Below are 23,846 nucleotides of genomic sequence, written 5' to 3' on the forward strand. Positions count from 1 at the left end.
CAAATAATGCTTAATTAGAGGACCTAGACCATAGGGTTTTTAACTGAAGAAGAAAATAATCTGCAGTTACGCATCCGTGGCTGTTAGATTATATATACATGTCCCTATAACTTAAAACAATGGACCCTGAATCAGTTAAATGGCAGCAGAGAATAAGACGCTCATAATCAAGTAGCCGAACGGTCTCATCGCTTCTGCGAGCTCTTACGAGACGCTACATGAAAGCACCCTCTGTGCGATTCTAACAAGGGCACGCGACTCAATAATAAAGAGGCACGCTCCGATTCCACTCTAGTATTTTGAGTCATGCAATGCAAAGAGAGGTTATCTTCTATAACCTCTCGCTTCAAATTGATAGAAAGAGCACGCATTAACACGAAACGAAAGGGTAGATATTCGACCCCCGATGACCGTGCATGCTGTTCATGATGTAATATAATTACCCGAGCAATTGTCTGGAACCGAGGGGTAAGAGGGTAGTTACGGGCATCTAATTGTATCTCCCTTTGGCTTTATTTACTTATCAAAACAGCGGAGAGATAATATTTATAATAAAGTATCCCTCTATAAATGTGTCAACAGATGCCGGGTTTGTTAATAATAGCGCGCTCACCTCGGTGGTCGGCATAGCAGTGGGTATTAAATCTGGATATCATTGTTGTAAGGGAGGGTGATGGGGGGCTGAATATATGAAGTGGGCGGTGTTTACTGATGGACAGTTTATATAATGAGCAGCGCGCACACAAAGCCAGTATAAAAACTGGGGGAGGCGAGAAACAAGTCTTCATTCACGAGTTACAAGACGAGAGACTGGTAGTGTCGTGGGGCAATCCCGACGTACAAAGTTAAGTACCAAAACAAGAGCTTAGCAAGTGGCACAACACATACCGATGTGATCATTGTGGAGTACTGATCATGCTAGGCGGAGACACTGAAACGGACTGGAGGGATCAGACTGGATATTGATCTTCCGCTTAACCTTCACCTTTTGGATAACCTGGAAATTCTCAACGTGTCCTCAGCGCTTCGGAGTGTCGACAAGAGGAGCTTTAGCAAAAGGACGTGCAAAAGGATATACATTTTGTGGTCATTTTGGTCTTTTTGTCGTTACACCTGTGAACTTGGAATAAGGGCTTTCTGGGGATAGTATCGGTGGTGACAAGGCTGCCCAGGAGAAGCGAAAAGCATGGCAGCTTGGTTCACCTTTACCATCGCATTTAGCACGACAGTTTTACCGCAGGTAAACAGCTATAACTGGTAAATGAGGATTCCACATAGCCACTCATTCTCCATCTTTAGAAAAGCATGATTATTCCATGCCGAGAGCACTTTTATACTACATTTATGCAAAATTGTAATACATGCATTTTTTTTCTGTAGATATTTGGATCCGGTGTTTTTGAACTCGATCTTCAAGAATTCAAAAACAGCAGAGGTTTGCTAGCGAATGGCAAGACATGCAAACCTGACTGCAGGACCTTCTTCCGAGTGTGCCTTAAAAACTACCAGGTAGTTGTGTCTCCAGGTGAATGTATCTTTGGAAGTGCCATTACGCCGGTGCTGGGGAAAAATTCATTCAGTGCAAGGGAAAGTGGCGCTTTCAGTGGACCAATTCGACTACCTTTCAACTTTGGATGGCCGGTAAGACAAAATATTTTGGTTTGTTTGTTTGTCTGCTTGCTTGTTTGTTTTTGTGAACGATTGGCATTGATAAACTATTATGTAACAATAGTAGTATTAGATTACAAGTGCAGCGATGAGAGTGCTACAGTATGCTGTTACCAACACATAATTAATTGAGTCATACTTCATTAACACACAAACTGAACAAATGTTTTCCCATCGCTGAAGTTATTAGATCTGACACGAATGTGCATGTACAGTATACAGCATATTCAAACAACTGAGGAAAAAACTCTAAGTTTTAAGTTTTAATAGTAATTACTACTATCGTGCAATGACTACTATAGCGACTGCTGATATCTGTTTTGGTTCTCAGGGGTCATTTTCTTTAATTATTGAGGCATGGTATTCACCCTCCGCGGATCCACCTGTAGGTAAGTGCATCAAGCCTACACCACTAGAGGGAGAGCTCCAAGTAGAATTCCTCTAAAGAAATTTTGAGTCTTGAACGAGCATCTCCTTTAAATACGATATTTTGACGAACTATGTTTCACGAGCATTGTCCCCCTTTTTTCATATATCATTTATACATATTCACCTTACGTTAATATTACCTTGTCAGTTTTGTAGTTTCTGTTTACTTCAGAAGACCTCAGACACGAACACAATTGAATTTCCTTTAGTTTATTTTTGGCGTGGGAAAGCGCGCAGGGCTTTAGTGAGAATACGCAAAGCTTGCCAAACCATTGGAGTGCATTTTCCTGTATTTTACACCTTTCGGTGTCCCGCCCTTTGGAATATGGATAACGGCCTGGGAATATTGTGTTTGTCTGAAAGGATGAGAGTAGCTCTTAATTTGCATTTCGGTCGATAACTTTTAAATTACACTTTTAGTAAAGTTAGGGTCAGTTTACACCTAATACATGGAAAACATTATATCCAGCTAAACCAACACACACACCTTAAACTGACATTCTTTAATCTTACATGCATAACACTTAAAGTATACAGGCAAGAGCCGTAAATTTTTTTTGTCTTTTCTCTCTCCACAGACACAAGCAACCCTGATTTTATGATTAGCTTTTTTGCAATCCAAAGAAAGTTGGAGGTTGGGGACGAATGGTCTCAGGATGTTCAGACTTGGGAGCAGACGGAGTTAAGGTATTCTTACCGGTTCATCTGCAATGAAAATTACTACGGCGACAGTTGTTCCAAAATATGCACACCCAGGGACGACCGTTTTGGCCACTACACCTGCAACCCAGATGGGCAGTTATCCTGTCTCCCGGGCTGGAAGGGAGAGTACTGCGAAGAACGTAAGCAACTAGAGATCACAATCCACTGGCCTGAAAGAAACTTGAGTTTGCTTCAGAGCCACACCTTGTTGATGCCATCAAATGAAACCCAGCATCAAAACAAACTTGTGTTTATACAAACGAAAAGTTTTAAACTCTCATCTCAGTGATTTACTGTATCATTTGGTCTATAAGAAATCTTACAGAAGCATGCTTCTTCTGTCGCCAGACAGATGATGGTGTCGTCTTTTGTTTTTCTTTTTGAAATTAATTTGGATGAACTGAAGCCTACATGTAGTCATGAAAATTTAAAAAATTTTCAGTATGGCAAATCTGAAACTGAGCAGGATGAACGCAGCAATCAACACGTAATGAGTACAAAAGTAATACCACTGTAAAAACGCCGTTAAACTCGATTTGGCTTTAATATCGCTGGACATTAAGTGAGTACCTAAAATGGTCCAGTCATAAAATAATATCCACTGGTCGACGTAAACCATATATGGGTGTTGACCCCACAGAAAACCAGTACAGTTAAAATGGAAAGAGTTCGAACGAACTGGCTCCAAACCTAGTCTTTTTCCCGGTTAACGTGTCGTTTGAATCATCGACTAGTTTTAATTTATGTCAGCAGAGCATCAACAATGCAGTTTAGGACTCGGTGTCATTTAATAGTCACTCACTCAACTGAAAACCATTTTATGGTAGAATTTCTCTGTCAGTACACTCTGTTTACCAAAGCACACGCTCTTGGTTGATATGTATCGCAAAGCGCGTGCTTGGTAATTTAATCCCATGCGAGCGTCATAGGGGGGAGGCCAGCACGCGCCGGGTTAATCGCGGCATTATTATCCGCCACGCGCCACGAAATTGTAGTCCCCATTGTTGAGTTACTGCGCAGCAGCTGCAAATATGGTTCGCACAGACTACAAACAACAAAAGGGGCAGCTGTCTGCTATTGAGCCCGAGCATCTGTTCCGGCCTAACCATCCGCTCAGTGCCGGTCGGGTACCCACTCAAAATCAATGTCACATACAACTCGTCACAAACAACAGTAAATTAACCGGCTTCCATAGCAGTTGGCTAGTTTACCAGGTTCGGTAGGTTTGGTCAAGGACAGTCATCCACTATAAGGATAGCTGTTATCTTGGTGGTCCAAATGTCTTTGGAAAAATGTTTTTGGAGCTATAAATACTTCGAGAAACTAATCAGGTGTAGTTTGGGAAGAAGCCGCTACCGTGAAAACAAACCGCCAGTTACCTGTTCAGTGTTGATTTCATTTCTGACGTCTCAGTCTTTCGGCTCTGATCTCATTGTATGCAGAACCAGTAGTCATTTTCATTCTTCACATTACTTTATGTGACAATTTAGCCTCACAATATAACGCTTATGTTTAACAGTGTCCACACTGTCCTAGACATAATGCCTAATGTCACCCCTTCGTCTCTGTTTTCTAGCCATCTGTCTTGAGGGGTGCAGTGAAGCAAACGGAAACTGCTCTAAGCCAGGAGAGTGTGTGTAAGTACACACAAACTGAGTGAAAAGAGTGTGTGCACATGCATTAGTGCATTTGATTGTGTGTGTGTGTATGTGTGTGTATGACATGAATAGCAAGTCTGCAATACCTCATGTCAACAGCAGTCCACAGCATTCAACAGTAGGCATTCATTTTTCATTAGGAGATCATTTGTGTATAGTCTGCAGCACACAGTACCTAACCATGGACAGGGCTCAAGCTATGTAAGGACATTGTTTTCATTCATCTTAGATGCACTTGCTCTGAAACCATTTCATTTGTGCCAATCACAATTTGCTGACAGAAGCAAACAACAGTCCTAAGCAATTTCTGACACAGGTTGACATTTAACTATGTATGTAGCGCGATTACTCATGTACACATACAAAAATATGTGCACATATATTGATTGATTAAGAGATAAGGAAATGCCTACTGACGATGCATTTGATTGTCAGTGACATATGTTAAACCCCGAACAGCAATGATGTGTAATATCTGTTTCAGGTGCAGAGAGGGCTGGCAGGGCACATTCTGCACTGAGTGTAAGAAATATCCAGCGTGCAAACACGGCACCTGTGAGCAGCCATGGCAATGCAACTGCAAAGAGGGCTGGGGTGGACTCTTTTGTGATCAGGGTAAGTCAAACACAGACTTGCTGATTAGTATATCCAACTGCTACCATTCATCTTGTAGAACAATGCCACTCATCTAATTCACTTGTTACTCCTAGCAAGGTAGGTTAGATATGTGGAATAACAGTGGGGGTTTTTTTGTGAGGACTGGATTGAGAGTCTCAGCAGTAGGTCTGAATGTACCCTATGTGTGCAAGATGACCATTTGGCCTTTTTTAGACCCAGATTCACTCCTTAACCTGAAAATGTCCTCTAGGAAAAGCCTATCAGTCTTCACACTGTTTGTCATGAAAAGAAGTCAGCTCTTGCCTGTTTGACAAAGATGCAGTTAATACAGTGTAGCTGTTCTTTTCTCTCCCCATAGACCTGAATTTCTGTACTCATCACAAGCCCTGCGTGAATGGAGCCACCTGCATGAACACAGGACAGGGCAGTTACACCTGTACCTGTCGGCCAGGCTACACGGGGGTGAACTGCGAACTGGAGGTCAAGGAGTGCGACAGCAGCCCCTGCAGGAACGGAGGCCAATGCACAGTAAGTCCAGTGCACCAGCCCAACAAGTGTTTCAAGGTTTATTTCTGCAGAACTGACTAAGAGATTGAGGGAAGTTTGAGGACTCTCACACTTCACTTACTATGAACCGATTACTGGCCAATTGATCTGTAAACACAGCCACCCTCAAAGACAGGGACTGAACGCATCATCACAAGTGCAACTACCCTCTCTTAAACTAATAGAGCTTTTTGTCACTCTTGATTTGATTCAGTAACTATTAGTGCAGCAGTCTGAAAACATGTTGCTGGTAATTCTCATAACTCTTCTTTAAAATGCATTTACACACAAAAACTTCTCAGCGAAAGTGTTCTTCTCTGGTTATTGTAGATGTACAATTCATACTCTGTGGCACAGTCATAGACAGATGTGCTTATCCTGTTCTTGGGTAAGCTTAGTAGTTCACAGATAGCATAAACTGAATAGTTTGTGTCTCCATACAGACACTCCTTACTATGCTGTTCAGATACTTGATGATCAGTTGATCATATGAAGTGTTTTTGAAGAAGTGAAGAAGTGTTTGACAATAGTTAAGGAATTGGAGAACACTGCCCTACAGCACAGGTAGACAACCCATCTCCTGCTGAACCACGTTGCAGGCAGACTTTTTGCTCTTGCCCTAGAAAACAACATGAGATCAGAACTGGGAGGAGCATTTGTTTTGGAGAGCCATGGATGTCAAAGGGGGGGGGGTAGTTGTTGGCTCTCTTTGTCTGGTACTGTAGACTACCTATGCCTTTAACACGATAATTACTCTTTCTTTTCTATTAATTCTTCTACAAATGAAAAATCCAGAAATCCTTTGAGACTTTTTGTATGAGCATACAGCTGAGTCATTCAGATCAGAGCTTAACGAGAATCATTCTTCTCTGGGCAGGATTTGCCTAATGGAGGCTACGCGTGTACCTGCTTGAGGGGATTCGAGGGTGATCATTGTGAACACAGCCTGCTTACCTGTGCTGATTCACCCTGCTTCCACCACGGCACGTGCCACGAGAGAGATAACGGACGGAGCTACTCCTGCGAGTGCCCGCGTGGCTACACCGGCCTGAACTGTGAGAGAAGAGTGGACAAGTGCTCCGCCGTCCCATGTGCTAATGGTAAGAAACCATTTGTCTTAGCCCACCCCCACAAGATGTCTTACTGAGCAGATCTGCGTTAGAGTGACAAATACAGCAGCTCCAGGAATTATCCCAGTGTCCCTGGTCCATTGTTCTTCAGATCACGTGTTTAAACAGCTAAGGGCTTCCAGGAATGTGACACAAGACTGTCCTGTACATATTTGAAAGAGGCTGACAACCGTACCCTTGATCGAAACAACACAACACTAAACTGTGAATTTCTTACAATAGGTGATACACCATGTCAAAATATCAAACAGGGGGGTGTCAGTGTGCTGTACATTAGCATAAAGATCTAGACATTACCTTTTTGCTTGGCCATTTGCTTAGAAAAGGTATTGGATTAATTTGGAAGCTTTGGATATGTTTGATTGATATGTAATTGTATGGAATGTGTTCATGTGCGAGTGAATTGTTACATTTGTAAAAGGCGTTATAGCATGAGTATGTTTAATCATTCAGTGCTGATGAACATATATGTGCGTGTACTTTGCAGGAGGGTTGTGTGTGATCCTCGGGGATATTCGTAAGTGCAGTTGTCGGACAGGCTTCGCAGGACAGCACTGCGAGATTAACATCAACGACTGCGCGGGGCGAATCTGCGCTAATGGCGGTACCTGCTACGACGGCCTTAACGACTACACCTGCTCCTGCGCGCCCGGATTCACAGGACGCAACTGTGAGCGACCCATCTACCCAAATTTCAACACCTGCCCCTGTCTCAATGGGGGCTCCTGTGCCCCTGCGGTCTCCGGTGGCTCTCCCGCCTGCTTCTGCCCCTCTGGTTTCACCGGAGCCCGCTGTGAGTATTTCGCCGTCACCCTTCCCGTGGTCCCCTCTACCAGTAATCCCCAGGATGGCTTCCAGTGGGCAGCTATCTCTCTGGCTATCGGTCTAGTGGCACTGCTGGTGCTCTGCTGCATGGTAGTTATTGCACTACGTCACATTCACGGGCAGAACAGGAGAGAGAGGACACAGGGCGAAACCATGAACAATCTCTCAGACACACAGAGGGATAACCTCATTCCCACTTCACAGCTGAAGAACACCAATAAGACAGTAGCACTAGAGGTGGACTGCACGCCAGAGAAGTCCAACTACCTTCACAAGAACTATCATCTGGACTACAAGTCCTCAAAAGAGTTCAAGGAAGAACAGATGTCTGAAGAGGATAAAAGTCACAACTACAAAAATAGTTTAGAAGAGAAGATGCCGCTTAGTAGAATGTACAGGTAAAACCATTGTTTCTTTAACTCAAACACATCTGTGTTGTGTTAGCACATCACATAAAATAAATTATGTTCAGATTTAGTGACTATTTCTCTTTGATCTTTCAAGTGCAATCCAAATTCATTGTAGCTGTTGTATTGTAATATATGTATTGTAATAAATTTTTGTATCAAAACAGTGTGACACACTCACACTCACACACGCACACACACACACACATTCTTGTAGATGTGTTGTGAGTCACACATGCATTCACAGCCAAGGTTTATGTCATCTCTCCATGAAAATCTGTAATAACTGCAAATGTCTTACAAATCCTTTTGAGTTCCCCTCTCCAAAAAAGATTTTCCCTGACAATAGCCCATACTTTAAAACTGGATTAACTGAGTGTTATAATCTAATAGCGATGAGAACGCAAGAACAGAGGGGATCATTTTTCTCACAGTTTGCTTACTTTACTTTTGCTTTTCTCACCCTCTGTTCTTCTCATTCCCTCTCTTTCTTTCTCTCTCTCCCCCCGCTGCTCTCTCTCTCTCTCTCTCTCTCTCCCCCCCCCCCCCTTTCTCTCTCTCCCTCTCTCCCTCTCTCCATATGCTTTCACCCCCTATTGTTGCACAATGAATAGCAGTGCCATGTGCTTTTACTTTGTCTTAACATGAAGTGTGATTTGTGTCTGCAGTGAAAAGCCGGAGTGTAGGATATCAACGATATGTTCCCCAAGAGATTCCATGTACCAGTCTGTGTTTGTAATAGCAGAGGAGAGGAGTGAATGTGTCATAGCAACCGAGGTAAGGACACACATACAAAAAAAAACCCTTTGCTTAACTCTGTTCACTCTTCACATATGCCTTTCAAAGCACCATAGGACTTATATATTATCAAAATATGAAGCAGGAATGGGGATGGTGGAGGACATTCTTGTTGTGCATAGATATAGATGTAGATACAGATATAGATCTCTCTGAATGAAGGTCAAGTAAAAAGACTGAGAAATATACATTGCGACAGATCTTTCTCATAGCTGAAAGACGACGTGGAAGGAGAGATGGTCATGAAATGGATGTTTTGATTATGTTGACAGAGTGATACTTAAACAAAACCACTCACTTCGTCTAATTTGATTTCTTGAGTGCCAGGCTTTCTGCAGTTGCTATTATTATCCTAGTGTTTAATGCTACTGAGCTGAGCTAAATGTTTGCCAAGTAAACAGAGAAGTAATAGCATGCAAGCTTTGACAGAGAATACAACACAGCCCCTCATTTCACGTTTGTCTTCTTGTCATAGGATATGCATGCATGTCAGTGAGTTCCCAGTTAAACATATCTCTAATATATTTTCCTCTCTCTCTCTCTCTCTCTCTCTCTCTCTCTCTCTCTCTCTCTCTCTGTTTCCCTTCCTTTCCAGGTATAAACTGTGGGGCATAAATCAAGTTAGGAGGAACGAAAGCAAAATAAAAACACAATCAAGGCAGAACCTTTTTTTCTGGATTGTTTACAAAAACAAGAGACTGGAGATTATTTTTCAACATCCGCTGCTGCCCGGAAAAAGAAAAAAAGAAAACTTGAGAACTGGAGAAAGTAGATGGCATCTGCTCTGTGAAAGGCAATAGTTATACTTTGAACATTTGTAACAAGTGTTTGTGTACAGCACTGGACGTCTTACTTTTTTTTTTTTTTTTCGTCCCTCTGATGTGGTATGAGTTTTTGCTGTATGGAAAAAACGGACGACCACACTACGAGAAAAAAAAAAAAAAAAAAAGAAAAACAGCATATTTTGGCAGTGAGGGGCGTTCTCACGGAGTGCCCAGCCGCCCACTCGGGGTAATCACGGACATATCGCCAGCCAACAAATCGTTGGAAGATGCCAGCGATTTCCAAACCTTCAGCCAGCGTTGTGAGCTATGCAAGACCGGGAAGGAGTGTAATGGAGCTCCCCCCCCCCCCCATCAAAAATCCTGAAAAAGGAAAAAAAAAAAAAGTTAAAATAAAAAAAAAAAACATTGAGCGCTATGAATGTCTGAAAAGCAACTTCAACCATCAATCACATGGTGATGAAGCTTGTATGCAGCCCAAAATCACAAAATAGCCTTAAGATAATGGGTTCGAATGCGCAATTTGTGGCCCAGGCTCCTCTTGGATCATTTGCACTACAAAAGTTGAGGGGAACACTTTTTTTTTTTTTAATCAACAGGGATTTTGAACGAAAAAAAAAAGAACCACAGAATTGCAATACATAGTGTTGTGCCAGCAAGATCCAAGAGGACGTTTCATTTACTTATTTTTATGCAACACAACCCATGAATCGGAAAGAACTGATTTCAGAGACCGCACACCACTGACTGCCTATAATTTGTTTTGAGAATACAGAACCAGTAATGTAATTTTTTTAAGAAAATTATTATTTCCAGAGTTAATTTAAATATGAAACATTGTTCTTTATATGTTTTATAATATTATTTTGTATATAATGCATATTTATAAAAACCAAACATCTGAAAAATAAAAACTTAATTCCTTCAAAACATTTTGAATGGAGTGTTAGAAGAGAAGGGAAGAATACACATCTGACGCAGTTACATCTTCAAATGATGCCAGTGCATGTGATGCACAGATGAGTGATGAATTTCATTTAGAGTCAAAATAGTCTCATTTCTGCCTAAGAGGCAAAGTGGAGAGAGGAATCATATAGTTAATCATCTTGTTGTCTTGTCTCTGCACAAAAAAAATATTTCCTCTCAATCTTTCTGAAAAAAAAAATCTTCACAACCACCCCCTCCTACCCTTCCTCACTTGTAAATTGGCTTGAAATTCAAATCCGTTGCCTCGGATACAGGCCCCCTTGAGCTGGAAATTGTGAAACAAAGACAGGCGAAGAGCACAGAAGATTGTGGGGGGGGGGGGCCCTCCTTTAAAAAAATGCTAACCAGATTCCCCAGGGTGCAACCTTGCTACACCAAAAAAAGAGAAAAAAAAACAAGCGACATATGCCATCCCCCTCTCGCCAAGCAGAGCACCCATAAAGCACGCGTGCACGCACACACACGCACACACACAAACATACATTCTGGCGCCAGTAGCTCTGGCTTCCCTTCAGGGTTAAAGGAGTCTCAATCTTTCTCTCACCCCCTACCCCCTGCCTCCTCTTTTTCTCCTCCCCTCCTAAACACTGAACAAAAGACAGTGGCAGAGAGACAGAGACACACACATACACGTGGCACTTTTAAGCACAGATGGACTACGGAGGCAAAGGCAATGACATTGCTGCTTTCCAAACAAGCAGAAAGCTGTTGGTTCTTCAAAAAAAAAAAAAAGATTTTATTAACCTGTCAAAGCAATCTGTTGTGCCCGCCAAATTTATTTATAGTCAACTTTTCAGGGACAGTGATTCAAGGTCACCTAGGTCCCCACTTAATGGACAAAAGGTCAGGAGGTCCTCTGTTCAGCTGTACAGGGGGTAATGGGGAATTTACGTCTCATTCTCAGGCTGTGCTGAGATCTTGACTGAAACTTAATGAGATTTCAGGAGACAAATGAGTGATTTTTGAGCAACTACCTAAGAGAAATGATGTGGGCGATTTGGACTGGCCCTAGATGCTTGGGCTTTTTGTCAAGAGCTCACAGGTCCATGGGAATCCATCAGTTCTTTCCATCTGCGTTTGTGTCAGTGTGATTTGCTAAGCTGGCCAGTCTTGGCCCGTCTGGGTTACAGTGGAAACGAACTGTTGGATGAAGGCAGTGAAAGACGGAGTCGGTCAGTCTGTTGCTGTGTGACTTTGGACAATCTACAGCATTCAACAGCCTCCTGAAAGCTTAGGCGTTCAGAGGTACACACCCACACCTCATGTAGCTCATTAAACTTCACGTGTGTGTGCATCAAAAGGATGCTCTGGGAGCTACACACTTTACATGGGTACGGAGAGAGAGCCTCTGTCCCCACCAGGTCAAAAATATACCCCTTGATATTAAAGTAATCGGTGACCCGGTAAAAGCTTCGAGCCTGCAACCTGTTCTGAGACTCTGCCCAAATATATCTGTGTGTGTGTGTGTGTGTGTGTGTGTGTGTGTGTGTGTATGTGTGTGTTTTTGTGTTTGTCTGTGTCCCGCCTCCTCTTTTTGCTCCCACTCAAGCCCGATTCCCCCTGATTCTCCAGCGCATGGGCAAGCATTCTCATTGTGTTATAATCAGAGCATCCTGTTTGTGACCTAGTGACATCATTTCCTGTTTCCTGTCTGATTAAAAAATGCAGAACATGCCGGCACTGGCCAACTGGCTTTCTCACGCATCTTTTTTTTTTTTTAATCAATCTTCATTTTGTGGATGTGTATGCTATCAGGAAACGAGCCTCATAACAAACAAGGTGGGGGGGGGGGGGGGAGGCTGGAGAAGTGGTGAACTGTCTAAATCAACAAGATTTATTCCATCTCAAATACTTGGGCCATTGCTCAGGAATGCGGAACTGAATTTGAGCACAATGACATGCAATCAAATCTTGACACCTGACTGTCTCCTTCAGTGGACTGAACATGGGGTCTACTTTAACAAAACGGTTCAAAAGTCCCCATAAAAAAAAAGTAATCACAAACCCAATTCTTAAATCAATGGACTTTTCAGCGATATTGTCAGTCATCAAAGAAATCATTAACTAGGCAGTATTATATGAAAGCACTGATTGTTTACATTGTAAAAGCAATAGAGCCATCTGTGAAAAGGAAAAGGGAAACTCTTAGAGATTGTAATCCTGCAGGATTTGGTTCTGGCCCTAACACAGCCAGCACACCTGATTTTACCACTCAGGCTCTTCAGGGCTTTTATGACAGTGAAAAGGAATATGAGAATGGGACTTACAGTAAAAGCCTGCATACATTGATTCTCTCAGGAGGAGGGCTGTCTACACTTGCTCTTGTAATTCTCATCCTCAACACTAGGGGTCAGTGAGATGTTCAATTTCATGTTGCAAGTGCTGAAGACACACCCTGCTTTTGATTTAAAAATTATAATTTAAATACTTTCTTCCATATCTACATTCCTAACTATATTCTTATGTATGTTCAGTAACCTCTTGACAGTTTTCATTCTATTAACTTTGTAACAATGGCTACTTTTGAAAAATGCCACTTTTTGGATTTAATCGCATATCAACTGTTTAGAACAACTGCATGAAATCAAGACCTAAAAACCAAAACCACAACTGCTTTGTGACTGAACCTTTTTTATTTCTGAGCCAAAGCTATAACAAACTCGCCTTCCAAAATCTCTCTCATGAACAGTCTCTACCCTCAGTGGACAGACACAGAAAACATCAGGAATAGGCTCCAGGAGAAAAATAATATAAAGGGGAAAAACCCAAAAATTCAAGAGTCATTTTAATAGTGTGTCAACTGAGTTTCACCAATCATATCTCACCAGTGACATTATTCCTGTAAAGTGGAAACTTTCTCAGAGCATTGAGAAATTCAGAGCATTAAGTTCTCATGTGTTTGAACACAGGAATGTGTCTCTGCTGAGTTATTGTGGTTTTATTTACTTCAGGGATAGTGTACCCACACCCCCCTCCACTGTTCTGAATGACAGGCACATTCCCTCACAAGGCACATACTGGAGTTTCTTTGATTTTTGACAGGGGTGTTTTTTGTTTTTTAAACAAAACTAGGTCAACTGCTCTACTACTTCAAGTGTATGGGCCACTAAAAATGAATGTTAATATATATATATATCTGCCTAACCAGACAGGTTGTGAATGACCTTATGAGCTGATTTGGCATTGCTTGTTGAAACACCTAACATTACGTGAAAATGAATTTAATATATCACCTTTAAACATATTTCATCAACGGTAGGTGTTGGATGAATTTTATGTGGAGGGATAAGGGGATTTGAAAGAAGAGTGAAAAACTCACAGTCTCTGTCTCAGACATATGTACAGTGAATGTGACCCATTTTCCCTGTCTAAGTTATGTTTACCAAGACCAAAAGGTCAGTGAAGGACCTCCACTCCTAAGGTTTCTCTAACGAAGGATGTAAACAGGACACTGTATGCAATAACTCCTTGAATGGTCTTCATCGCAGGATCTTCCAGACAGAAAGAGAGAGAGAGAGAGAGAGAGAGAGGGAGGGAGGGAGGGGGAGAGAGAGAGAGAGAGCCGCTTGTGCATCATGCAAACTTTTAAGGAGCTTAGATGTGCCTATAGCTTATGATGCCAGCTAATGCCTCTATTTATAGCTAATCCAATTTTAATTCAAGGAGAGCCTACACTTAGACTTAGACTTACTTGGCTAGAGCAGGGATATAGCTGAGTATCTGAGCCTGCATAACATCCATGAACAACACACAAAAATAAATCAGAAATCATATTCATAAGATTTCAGTTTAACTTTCTTGTCCAGAACAGAACAACAAATATAAAAGTAAGTTAAAAAAAAACACAAAAATTGCCTTGGTCTTTGCATTAATGGACCGTACAGAAATTAATTAAGACAAATGATAAACACAGATGAAACTGCAGCATTGCCCCACATCAGGCCACACCCTTCAACAATGCCCTGTGGGGTTCCTCAGTTTGACAGTATGGGGAAAAAATGGAATGTTTTAGTTTTGTGTTTTTAATAGATTAATTATTTGGACATATCTGTGCAGCAGTTTGTTATTTTAATTGGTATTTCTCCCTCTCTGTAACTGGTGAAGACTGAAACAGGTGGAATTAACAAAACTCTGTGTCCTAAGCTGTGCTATCAAACCTGTTTGTTCACAGTGGTCTGAAGCACTCTGCTGCTATTAGAGTGGGATTCTAACATCACTGTTTGAGAATAAACAGCTCAAGGCAGTACTGTTGCCTAATATGAATGATGGTCTGGATTTGACTGCCAGTTATAGCTCCTCTCTGCAGAGTCTGCATTTTCTCCCCATGTTTACATTTCCCTTGGGTTCTCCAGTTTCCTCCTACAACCAAGGACATGCTCTTACTGTGCCCCCTCCAAGGCAGTGGCCCAGAGCTGGACCCAAGGCACTGTACTTAACCAGCTTCATATATACCTCAGATATACCTAGAAACAGTGCATAGTGACTACACGGTAGAAACATTACTCACTGCCCAGGTATTTGTTTTAATAATGGCAGAGAAATGTATATCATAAAGACAGTATGTAAGTGCCACATAGAATAGAATAGAATGCCTTTATTGTCATTGCACATTGTTGTACAACAAAATTTACTGTGCAGCCCCTTAGACGGCACATTTAACATTCCACACATGCACACACGCACAATAAACAAGATAACAGATATAATAAAAAATGTAATTAAAAAATAAATAGATAGAAAAAAAGAAGTGGTATATCAAAAGCTCCTGTTGTACACTGTACCAATATTATTGCATTGCACCAAAATATTACAAATATTATAATATTATATAATGCACTTATCAAAACTGATCTGAAATGTCTTTTACAAAAAAATTATACAAGTTGAAGTGTCAAAGAGTTCAAGTTTAGAAGGTTTTAAAAATAATTTGTTTATTATTGTTAATTTGTTTATCCTTTGCATGATCATGCTTGGAACAACAACTTGTATCCTTCTTGATGTCCATCATGACTATTTCAAACTACTTAAACCATCGTGATATTTAAAGAATTCCTGGGTATTGCCTCCTTACCAAGCTTAGTTTGATAGTATTAGGGGAGTGCATTATGGCCTTGGAGAGGGCATTTTTGAGGACTCCAGAACATGCAGAATGGAACTCTTGGGGACGTCGGCAGTAACATGCTCTTTATGACCCTGGGGGGTCAAAATGGAGGACAAGAACTGACCTCCAGGTAACCTCCACTGTGATATTAGGCACTGGAGAGTGCTTCCTCCCATCCATACAAAATTTAGCAATACCCACTGATCTGCCTTGCTAAAAATAAATAAATAAATAAATAAAACAGGAAAACAAAATCAAAAGTGGACAGTTCATTAAACTGATTGGTGTCTAAACATCCTCAAAGGGACAGCAACCCACAACCAGAAAATAAATATGGAGACTAGACAGGCACAAGGACCTAAGTGAGTTTACAAACTTTGCTAAACCCTGCAAACCCAAAATCAAAAGTAAAGTGAAAACATTTTTCACAAGATTAATAACAATAAAAAGCTGATGTCATCATACATCACATCTTCAGACATTCTATCATCTAACAGCATTTCAAAGGTTGAAAAGCTGCACAGGCTTTTGGGAGAGAAAAAAATTGAAAAACTTGCTGGCAAGCTGTCAGATTTCTTCCATTAACTGACATATGAGCTTAATAACAATATCAGCCTTCTCAATATGTAATAATAAAAAAAAGCCCAGGGAACCTCCCTAGAATATATTACACTTTCATTGTTTCATGAACAATATTTTAATGTGGTGCTCTGGCTCCAAACAAAGTAATTTGAAAGTATTAACACAATGAGTTCGCTAGTACGAATAACAAGATAGCATCTTAATGTTGCCTGAGTGCCAAGAACCTCCCAATGACTCTTACAAACTGTGGTCTATTTGTCAGGGAGGTCAATACATTTGCATCTGTCTGCTCCATTTTTGCCAACGAATCTCTCACAATGACACTAGCAATCTCATCAGCATCCATTGTTGGGGCTGCAATTTTTAAAATACATCAGAACAGTAAGAAGCCATTATGATAAATCCACACTCTAATCAAATGTTAGTCTCCACACCCCACTGGTTTTGATAGATGAGGATAAATATAAAAAGTAATTCCTTAGAACATGAAAATAAATCTGACTAGAAAGATTTACATTAATACATGAATGAGTAAATGAACGAATTAATTAGATGATTGTGTAAAATACGTGTGTGTGTGGGTTTGGGATGTTACTTTTTTCTTTTCTTTTTTTTTTTAAATAAATATTCCTCCTCCATATAAATGAAAATTAGCAAATTATGTCCTCGACAATCGGACGGGAGTTCAATGCTGGTATAAAGATGTGATAAATAGGTTAAGCTAGAAAGCCCTGGCATCCGTGACCACACGCGACAGGTCATGTGAACACAGGGATGGGAGACTAAAGAACGTCGGACCGCCACAATCAGTATGAACCGATTAACCTCATAGGCAGGTCACCCACACGCACCTGTGACAAAACTCATGGCCTTTCATTTCACCAACAAAACCTGCTATATGTTGTCGTGGTACATTCGGGTTACATGTAAGTTCCAGAGTTATTGAAGAAGTGAACAAATATAAGTGGTAAAAAAATACGGCTTGTAGCCATAGCCCAGCCCGTTCTTCGTTAGTTCATTCTGCCCTTTATGGGTACCTGATGCAACGTCTCGAGATGTTTCTTAAGTCTCACTGGCATTTGAAACGGACAACGAAATTGCATCAGCCAACCCAATGAATAATAAGATGCAGATTTCTCAGAAGTGACAGACAGCTCCTCCATTCAACGTATAAAAGCTTGGTGACTGACAACAGTACATCCAATAAACACAAAGATAGGGAAACGTCATTGTGAGCCTCTTAGCCAATGACACGCATTAAGCGACAATGGAATTCTTTCTGTATCACCGCAGAGAGATGTGATTGGGTACAAACTATAAGAGCCCGTCTTCCTCTAAAACATGATTGGTCAAACTAATGGGCTCTGTAAGACTGTGTTAACCATCCTTCAATAAATTCAGCCAACACCTAACGTCGCAGTAGCTCGCAAAAATCGGGGGAGATCCATTAATGTGAAGAGACAGAAAATAGCCGGTAACCTAGAAGAATTCATTGATTAGGCTATTACAATTAGAAACTATCGTACAATCGAATACGGTGGTGCCACACTAGTTCCCAAAGAAGAAAAAACGCGATATAAAGGCAGGCTGGCCGGCCGGTGAGTTAGCCAGGCGATTTCCGATTTGTTTAGATTCGAAAGCCGAAGAGGCAAAAATGGTTTTTTAAGGCAATATGCGGCAACACTAAAGCATCGGCATGCACCAGGCAAAGAAAAGCGAGTTGCGGAACTCCATCTTCACAACTGCAAAGCAGTTGGGCTCCAGTACCGTTCGCGGTATAGCCGTGAGCCAACCGATACCTCTCCTCCTTGACCGAAGGAAGCTAACGCTAGCAAGTTAGCTTGTTAGCCACCATCTACTGTAAATTGATTTCATTTGTCAACTCCTCGTTTGAAAGTCATCAATACCCACACTCCGAAAACGGTTACAATGAAGCCTCAAGACATAACTGAGAAAACCAGTCTGTGGATCTTCGGGTATGGTTCTTTGGTCTGGAAACCTGACTTTGAGTACAAGAGGAGCGAAGTCGGATTCATTCAGGGCTATAAGAGACGCTTCTGGCACGGGGATAATTTCCATCGTGGAAATGACAAAATGGTGAGAGAATCTTGTAATTATGTATTGGTATATGTTCACTTCAGTCACGTACGCAATGCGATTCATCAGTTTCATATACTGTATACTAAGCTGTCTCTCCCTCCCCCCCACAGCCCGGAAGAGTGGTGACGTTGATCGAGAAAGATGACGTAAGTAATATTTCCACCACCCAACCTCAGACCCGACATCCAGCACAGTAAATTCTTCCCCCATTAGTACAGATCAATGAGTTATTGATCGGCCTAATCACATCTGTTAACTGACCAATAACCTGCTTTTGTTATTAATTTAATTTTTAATAGGAAGCTACATGGGGTGTTGCCTTTGAAGTGTCTGGGTCCCAAGTTGAGAAGTCTCTTAGTTACCTGAAGGAGAGAGAGATGGAGAGAGGCGGCTACATCACAAGGGAGGTGACTTTCTTTCCACGTGACCCGACCCAGGAGCCAGTACAGGCGCTGGTGTACATTGCGACGCGTGACAACCCTCTCTACCTCGGGCCAGCCAGTGCAGTTGAGATTGCCGCACAGATCATTGTATGCAAAGGCAACACGGGTCACAACATCGAGTACCTACTCCGCTTGGCCGACTTCATGAGAAAGAGCTGCCCCAATGTGGAGGATCAGCACCTGTTTGAAATTGAGGCCTATATAAAGCTTTTCCGAAAGATACTTGCCTTTGTACAATGATTTCATGTAATGGCATTAATGGAAGCATGCTGCGCAGGGAGATACATAGTAGCTGTTTGGTACATTGTAATGATATAAATGTACTGTTGTCCTTTGTCAGTTTTTTAATGTTTGTGTTGTAAGTTGCTTGTACCTCTTCCCCTTGTTGGCTCCTGTTTTTCCCTTACCTAACAAAGCCATTACAACACTACTTAAACCTTGTTAAAAAAGGTTTTTGTTTTAAGTGGAAGTCAATCACCTTGTATGGTCATACTTGAATAAAGTGGCTGTTGAGTGTAAATTTGTGTCAGTCTTTTGAGTTTTTGCATACTATTACATTCGGGTGGAAAAAAAAACCCCATCTATGTGAATATGAGGAATGCCTCTGATGCCTTTTGAAGGTTGATTAACGACAGGTTTGTGTGTGAGTATTTATCATGGCTGACACTATTATAACAATACATCAGATAAATCGGCACTTGAAGAGGTGTGTTACTCAAGCTGAATTTCTAAACATTAGTGTTACGTAAGGCCCATGATGAAGTGTGGAAAGAAATACCAGCTTGTATAAATGCATACAATCCAAAGAGGCCCTGAACAAGCACTGAATAAATTTATCCAGTACTTTTTTCAATGATGTAGTGACTATGCCACGTAAGCGAGAAATCAACTGAATAGCCAGGGTGACAATATTTTCTTATTAGGCTTCTTATTACTCTTCTCTGCCTCCTATATACCTCTGCACAGTTTCAGTCCCAGTAGTGTGAAGCAGGTTTGATGGTAGATAAACTTCAAATATAAAGATTTTACTTTTAAGAAGTGATTGAAGTGATTTTTTTTTAAAAAGTGACGTAGACAGGAGACATTCCCTTTGTATCACATTTCATTCATGCTTATTCCTGACACTCTGTAGTCATTCCCTTTCTGCTCACAATAAAATATCTCAGACAAACATATACAAAAGCTTGTTATACTCACACCGCTGATGAATGACGCTTTTACAAACTCACTTAAAACAATGTGTGAGTATGTCTTTATTTTTCATTGGCTTTTCAAGTTAGTAAAAGGTTGATTTTTTTTTTTTCAATATGTACACAGTGACCTATAAAAATAAACCATGGGAGGAGGGGAGAGGTTTGTCTAGTACAGAGAGTGTTGAAAGTGGTAATATTTTCTTTGTGCTATTTACATGAACCTGACATTAATAATCACATTCTTCAGACACTAAACAAACCCAACAGAATTGTCAATATAGTGTCCGGCTCACATCACAAAAATTATGGACTTCTCGTGTACTTCTGACTTTTGTTTAAAAATAAAACAACTTCAGTACAATTTACAATTATCACAAGTTGTCATAATTTACCAACATTTAACTTAAGCTATGATACATTGTACATCCAAGCATTTTTTTTTGTCAGTGACAAATGACTCGTACTCAAGTTAACAAGCGACATGTTTTTTAAGCAGCTCACCGCTTATGAATTGTTAGCATTTAATTTACTACAAAATACTGGGAACTTCTCTTTTCCCTTCCAGAGACAAAATATATATCATCTTAGTATTTCAGCCAATTTTACTCTAATGTAAAGCAAAACTGTACAAGGAAAAGGCTGTTTGGTGTTTCTTCGGTAAAGCTTTCGTACTGAAAGGGTAGCCATGTCTATCTTCTCTCCCCAAAATAAAATAACATAAAAAAAAAAAGAATTCAGGACCACCACATGAGAGCCATCGTATTTCATTTTGTATGAGTAAAGATCAGCTGTGCTCAAAACAACATAAAACCATACTGAGTGCCATAGTTGTATCACCCAAATCTCAAACTGCCTTTTTTCTGAAATTGATGACCTGCTTTCTTCTCTACACAAGAACAATGGTTCAAATACTTGGTTTGCACAGTAAGAGAAAAAGTATCTTTTCTGAATGGCAAGTTCTCTGATGGGGTATTTCAGTGTTCTCTGCTTGTAACAAGTCTACACCTGAACAACTGCTCAAATAACAGATGATTTAGGCTGCCAAATTTGAACAAGTCTTCATGAGAAACTATGCTCTTCATTTAATCTCAACTTTGAGACAGCATGAACAATATATTAAGACAATTTAATTCCAAGTTTAATTATAATCTTCTATTGAGAACATTCTTTTTCTGAAAATTAAATACGAGACCTTTTTCCAGTGGCAGGGAATAACTGCCTGTGTTACCTGAAATTACTCTCTGAGCAGACTGGACATAAACACAGATTTTCAAGACCTTGGCTTAACATTTTGCGTCCCGTGGAGTTTCCTTGCTAGGTTATGAGTGACAAAACCTAGGGCTTACGTCTCACAAAACACTCATTTTGTCTCTCCACAAATTACTCTATACTGTTCAACAGAGGAATGCACAAGGCAAGATAACAAAAGGAATTTATGATGAAGTTTATGTTGAGAAGCTGGCCTGCATATAAAAGCATCGGTTTCTGTTTTTATATTTTGTGTACACCGAGTAGAGTACATCCTACAGTGGAGAGAGCCAGTACTGTAGTAAAAAGCAGTGCAATCCAACAAGAGTTGTTGGGGAGCACAGTGATGATGATGATGATGAAGATCATGACGATGCTGTGTTTCAATGAGTACTGAGTGATGCACAATGACATTCTGAAGCCTAATATCCAGCGGTAACTCTGGTCACAGGCTTCCTCACAACATCCAAAGATTTGACTGGAACTGGCCACAAATAACACCTTTCGTTCTTGAAAGCACACCAAACCCTGCTGCTACCGCCCCCCATGCCCGCTGGGTGCTTTTCCTCTCCTGCTGGGGGGGTGATGCACATGGGAGGTACCGAAAGCGAGCGTCTGCGAACTGGGGTGAACGGTGCTCCCTTTAGCCTGGGGGGAGGAGGTACTGCTGGGATTAAAAGAGGGGGTGGGTGTTGAGCGGGCGAGGGTGGGCTGCAGGGTGCCAGACGTAGGGAGACCTTAGTGAGAAAGAGGAGTGCAAAGGGAGTGAGCAAAAAGGAGTGAGAGAGACCTCACTAAGCAAGCAGAGATCAAATGCTGTCAAGGTCACTTAGCACCGATTCTGCCATCTCTTCAGCATTATTTAAGTTTCAAGCATAATCATATTAATTATGCTCACAGCGTCTCATCCAAGTCTAATGATATTCAATAATTCACGTTCCCAGCTGACGCTATTTCAGTCCGGGAGTGAAAGGTACTAATTAATGTCACTGGCTCACATCATCTACATAACAGATCATGAACCTAACGCACACAGCTCCTGCCAGTCAGCTTGGCTGGATTACTGTTAGGAGATTAGTTCGTATGTCCGTATGTGTGTGTGTGGAGTCCTACCTTTGGACACACTATAGCCGTAAGCAGCATACGCTGCCGCTGAGGCCGCCGCCGCCCCTGCCATAGCTCCTGCCATGGCAGCCGCGCTCCCAGCTGTTGATTTTCGACCCCGGCCTTTCTTGCCAGATTTGCCTGTGCCTCCAGAGCCTCTGGGGCGACCGCGGCTCCGGCCGGATCGCCCCCTGCCTGGGCTGGACACATCCTGCACCGATACACCTGGATGAGTGAGAAAAAAATGGGTTGGAGTTGAAGTTTGATTCAATAACAGTCCTACAAACAAACTGAAATTCAGCTTGTTGATGGTCAACTCATGACCAAAACCTCTGAACATGAACTGAATTTCTGTTAATTTTTTCCTCAGCAGAAAATATTGCACAGGTTTCATTCTTGAGCATATAAGACTTCAAGCAAGACTAGTAAACTGGGCACTGTCTCTGTTTATCTTTATTTTAGCACTGGCTTCCTGAAAGTTTGATTCAACTGGATAAGCCATCTGATTCCTCTGCCTCTGACTCATTCTCTCTCTCTCTCTCTCTCTCTCTCTCTCTCATCTAATACCATTCTCCCACTCATATTTCGTAACAGAGCTCAAAACCACAAATGTATCCACTTTGAGTCACTGGGAACATATTGGTAATCAACAATTTGTTTTTCTTGAAAGTAATTTTATTTTTCCCAAAGTCAGGGTAAAATAACAGAGGTTATATCTTTAGCCTGTACGCAGAATGAAACTCAATATTTCAGTAGCTATTCTCCTCAGGCTCACGAAACAAAACAAAAACAAAACGAAAAAGAAAAACAAATGGGGGGAGTGGGAAAACAAAGCCTCTCTGATACACACACTGTTCACAGTGTCTAATTATTTACTCAGACATAATCAATATCCTTCCAAATGAAGCATTTCACCTTGGCCCTTGACTGAAATTTCAGACAGAAGAGTGGGCAACTGTGCATAAGGTTTTCAGCTGAGGTTGCGAATTTAAAGCATGTCATCTAAAATAGGCCGTACCTCTGCTTCTAGGCATGGCTCTGTCAGAAGGAGGAGTGTTTGGGTTTTTTTTTTTTTTGCAATTTCACACTCACATGTCTTGCATCTACATGTGTGTATGGCTGGACGTTCTTGTGGTTCTGCTCACCGTTCATGTTATCGGACACGGAGCCGGTGACGGAGGCTGGAGAGTTGGTGGCGCGGGACTGGGGCGCTGACGACACGGGCTCGTCCACGATGACCAGCATGTCGTTACTGCTCTCGTCCGGCGGGATGGAGCCCGGCTGCAGCTCGCTGCTCAGGGAGATCTGCAGGGAGACACAACTCTGAGGGGTCAACCAGGGAGAGTATTGGACAGGAGGAGGAGACAGAGGAGACAGGCAGCAGGAGAAGTATGAGGGGAAGTGATGAGGAGGAGGGTGGAAGAGGAGGGTGATGTGAAACCAGCGTGGTGTGACGCAAAGAGACATCAGATTGACTGAGTGAGATCTAACCCTTTACAAATCTGAGGGGTTAAACACACTGAGC

General features: G+C 41.5%; 3 protein-coding genes across 4 annotated transcripts in view; 2 read left to right on the forward strand and 1 right to left on the reverse strand.

Annotated features, from left to right (window-relative positions):
- Positions 1-811: 811 nt before the first annotated feature.
- On the forward strand, positions 812-9,891 carry dll4 (delta-like 4 (Drosophila)). The gene is made up of 11 exons (XM_030772464.1): positions 812-1,240; positions 1,381-1,641; positions 2,000-2,057; positions 2,676-2,939; positions 4,376-4,436; positions 4,942-5,072; positions 5,434-5,603; positions 6,499-6,721; positions 7,239-7,974; positions 8,652-8,760; positions 9,377-9,891. Exons 1-11 carry the CDS (start codon positions 1,187-1,189, stop codon positions 9,380-9,382), a joined length of 2,073 nt encoding a protein of 690 aa, XP_030628324.1. The 5' UTR covers positions 812-1,186; the 3' UTR covers positions 9,383-9,891.
- Positions 9,892-17,646: 7,755 nt separating this feature from the next.
- Positions 17,647-19,276, forward strand: chac1 (ChaC, cation transport regulator homolog 1 (E. coli)). 2 transcript variants are annotated; one of them, XM_030771520.1, is made up of 3 exons: positions 17,647-18,330; positions 18,444-18,483; positions 18,637-19,276. In XM_030771520.1, the coding sequence occupies exons 1-3, from the start codon at positions 18,163-18,165 to the stop codon at positions 19,014-19,016; spliced, it is 588 nt and encodes a 195-aa protein (XP_030627380.1). In that variant the 5' UTR covers positions 17,647-18,162; the 3' UTR covers positions 19,017-19,276. The 2 variants fall into 2 exon arrangements, with proteins under 2 accessions (XP_030627380.1, XP_030627379.1); XM_030771519.1 differs by having other exon boundaries at positions 18,444-18,479; positions 18,633-19,276.
- A 2,475-nt stretch (positions 19,277-21,751) lies between these two features.
- Positions 21,752-23,846, reverse strand: part of ino80 (INO80 complex ATPase subunit) — a 29,870-nt gene continuing 27,775 nt past the window's right edge. The window contains exons 33-35 of the mRNA XM_030771105.1: positions 23,467-23,626; positions 22,331-22,546; positions 21,752-21,954 (exon numbers count right to left, since the gene is read on the reverse strand). Of these exons, the coding sequence (XP_030626965.1) occupies positions 21,752-21,954; positions 22,331-22,546; positions 23,467-23,626 (579 nt within the window). The remainder of the gene's footprint in view (positions 21,955-22,330; positions 22,547-23,466; positions 23,627-23,846) is intronic.

This window comes from Chanos chanos, chromosome 4 (genome assembly GCF_902362185.1).
Source record: "Chanos chanos chromosome 4, fChaCha1.1, whole genome shotgun sequence".
NCBI classification, from domain to species: domain Eukaryota; kingdom Metazoa; phylum Chordata; class Actinopteri; order Gonorynchiformes; family Chanidae; genus Chanos; species Chanos chanos.

Coding starts and splice junctions, on each gene's coding strand:
- dll4 (XM_030772464.1), top strand. CDS start 1,187: ATGGCAGCTTGGTTCACCTTTACCATCGCATTTAGCACGACAGTTTTA. Junction 1,642..1,999: donor CTTTCAACTTTGGATGGCCG/GTAAGACAAAAT, acceptor TTTGGTTCTCAG/GGGTCATTTTCTTTAATTAT. Junction 5,604..6,498: donor GGAACGGAGGCCAATGCACA/GTAAGTCCAGTG, acceptor TTCTCTGGGCAG/GATTTGCCTAATGGAGGCTA.
- chac1 (XM_030771520.1), top strand. CDS start 18,163: ATGAAGCCTCAAGACATAACTGAGAAAACCAGTCTGTGGATCTTCGGG. Junction 18,331..18,443: donor ATCGTGGAAATGACAAAATG/GTGAGAGAATCT, acceptor TCCCCCCCACAG/CCCGGAAGAGTGGTGACGTT. Junction 18,484..18,636: donor GATCGAGAAAGATGACGTAA/GTAATATTTCCA, acceptor TTTAATAGGAAG/CTACATGGGGTGTTGCCTTT.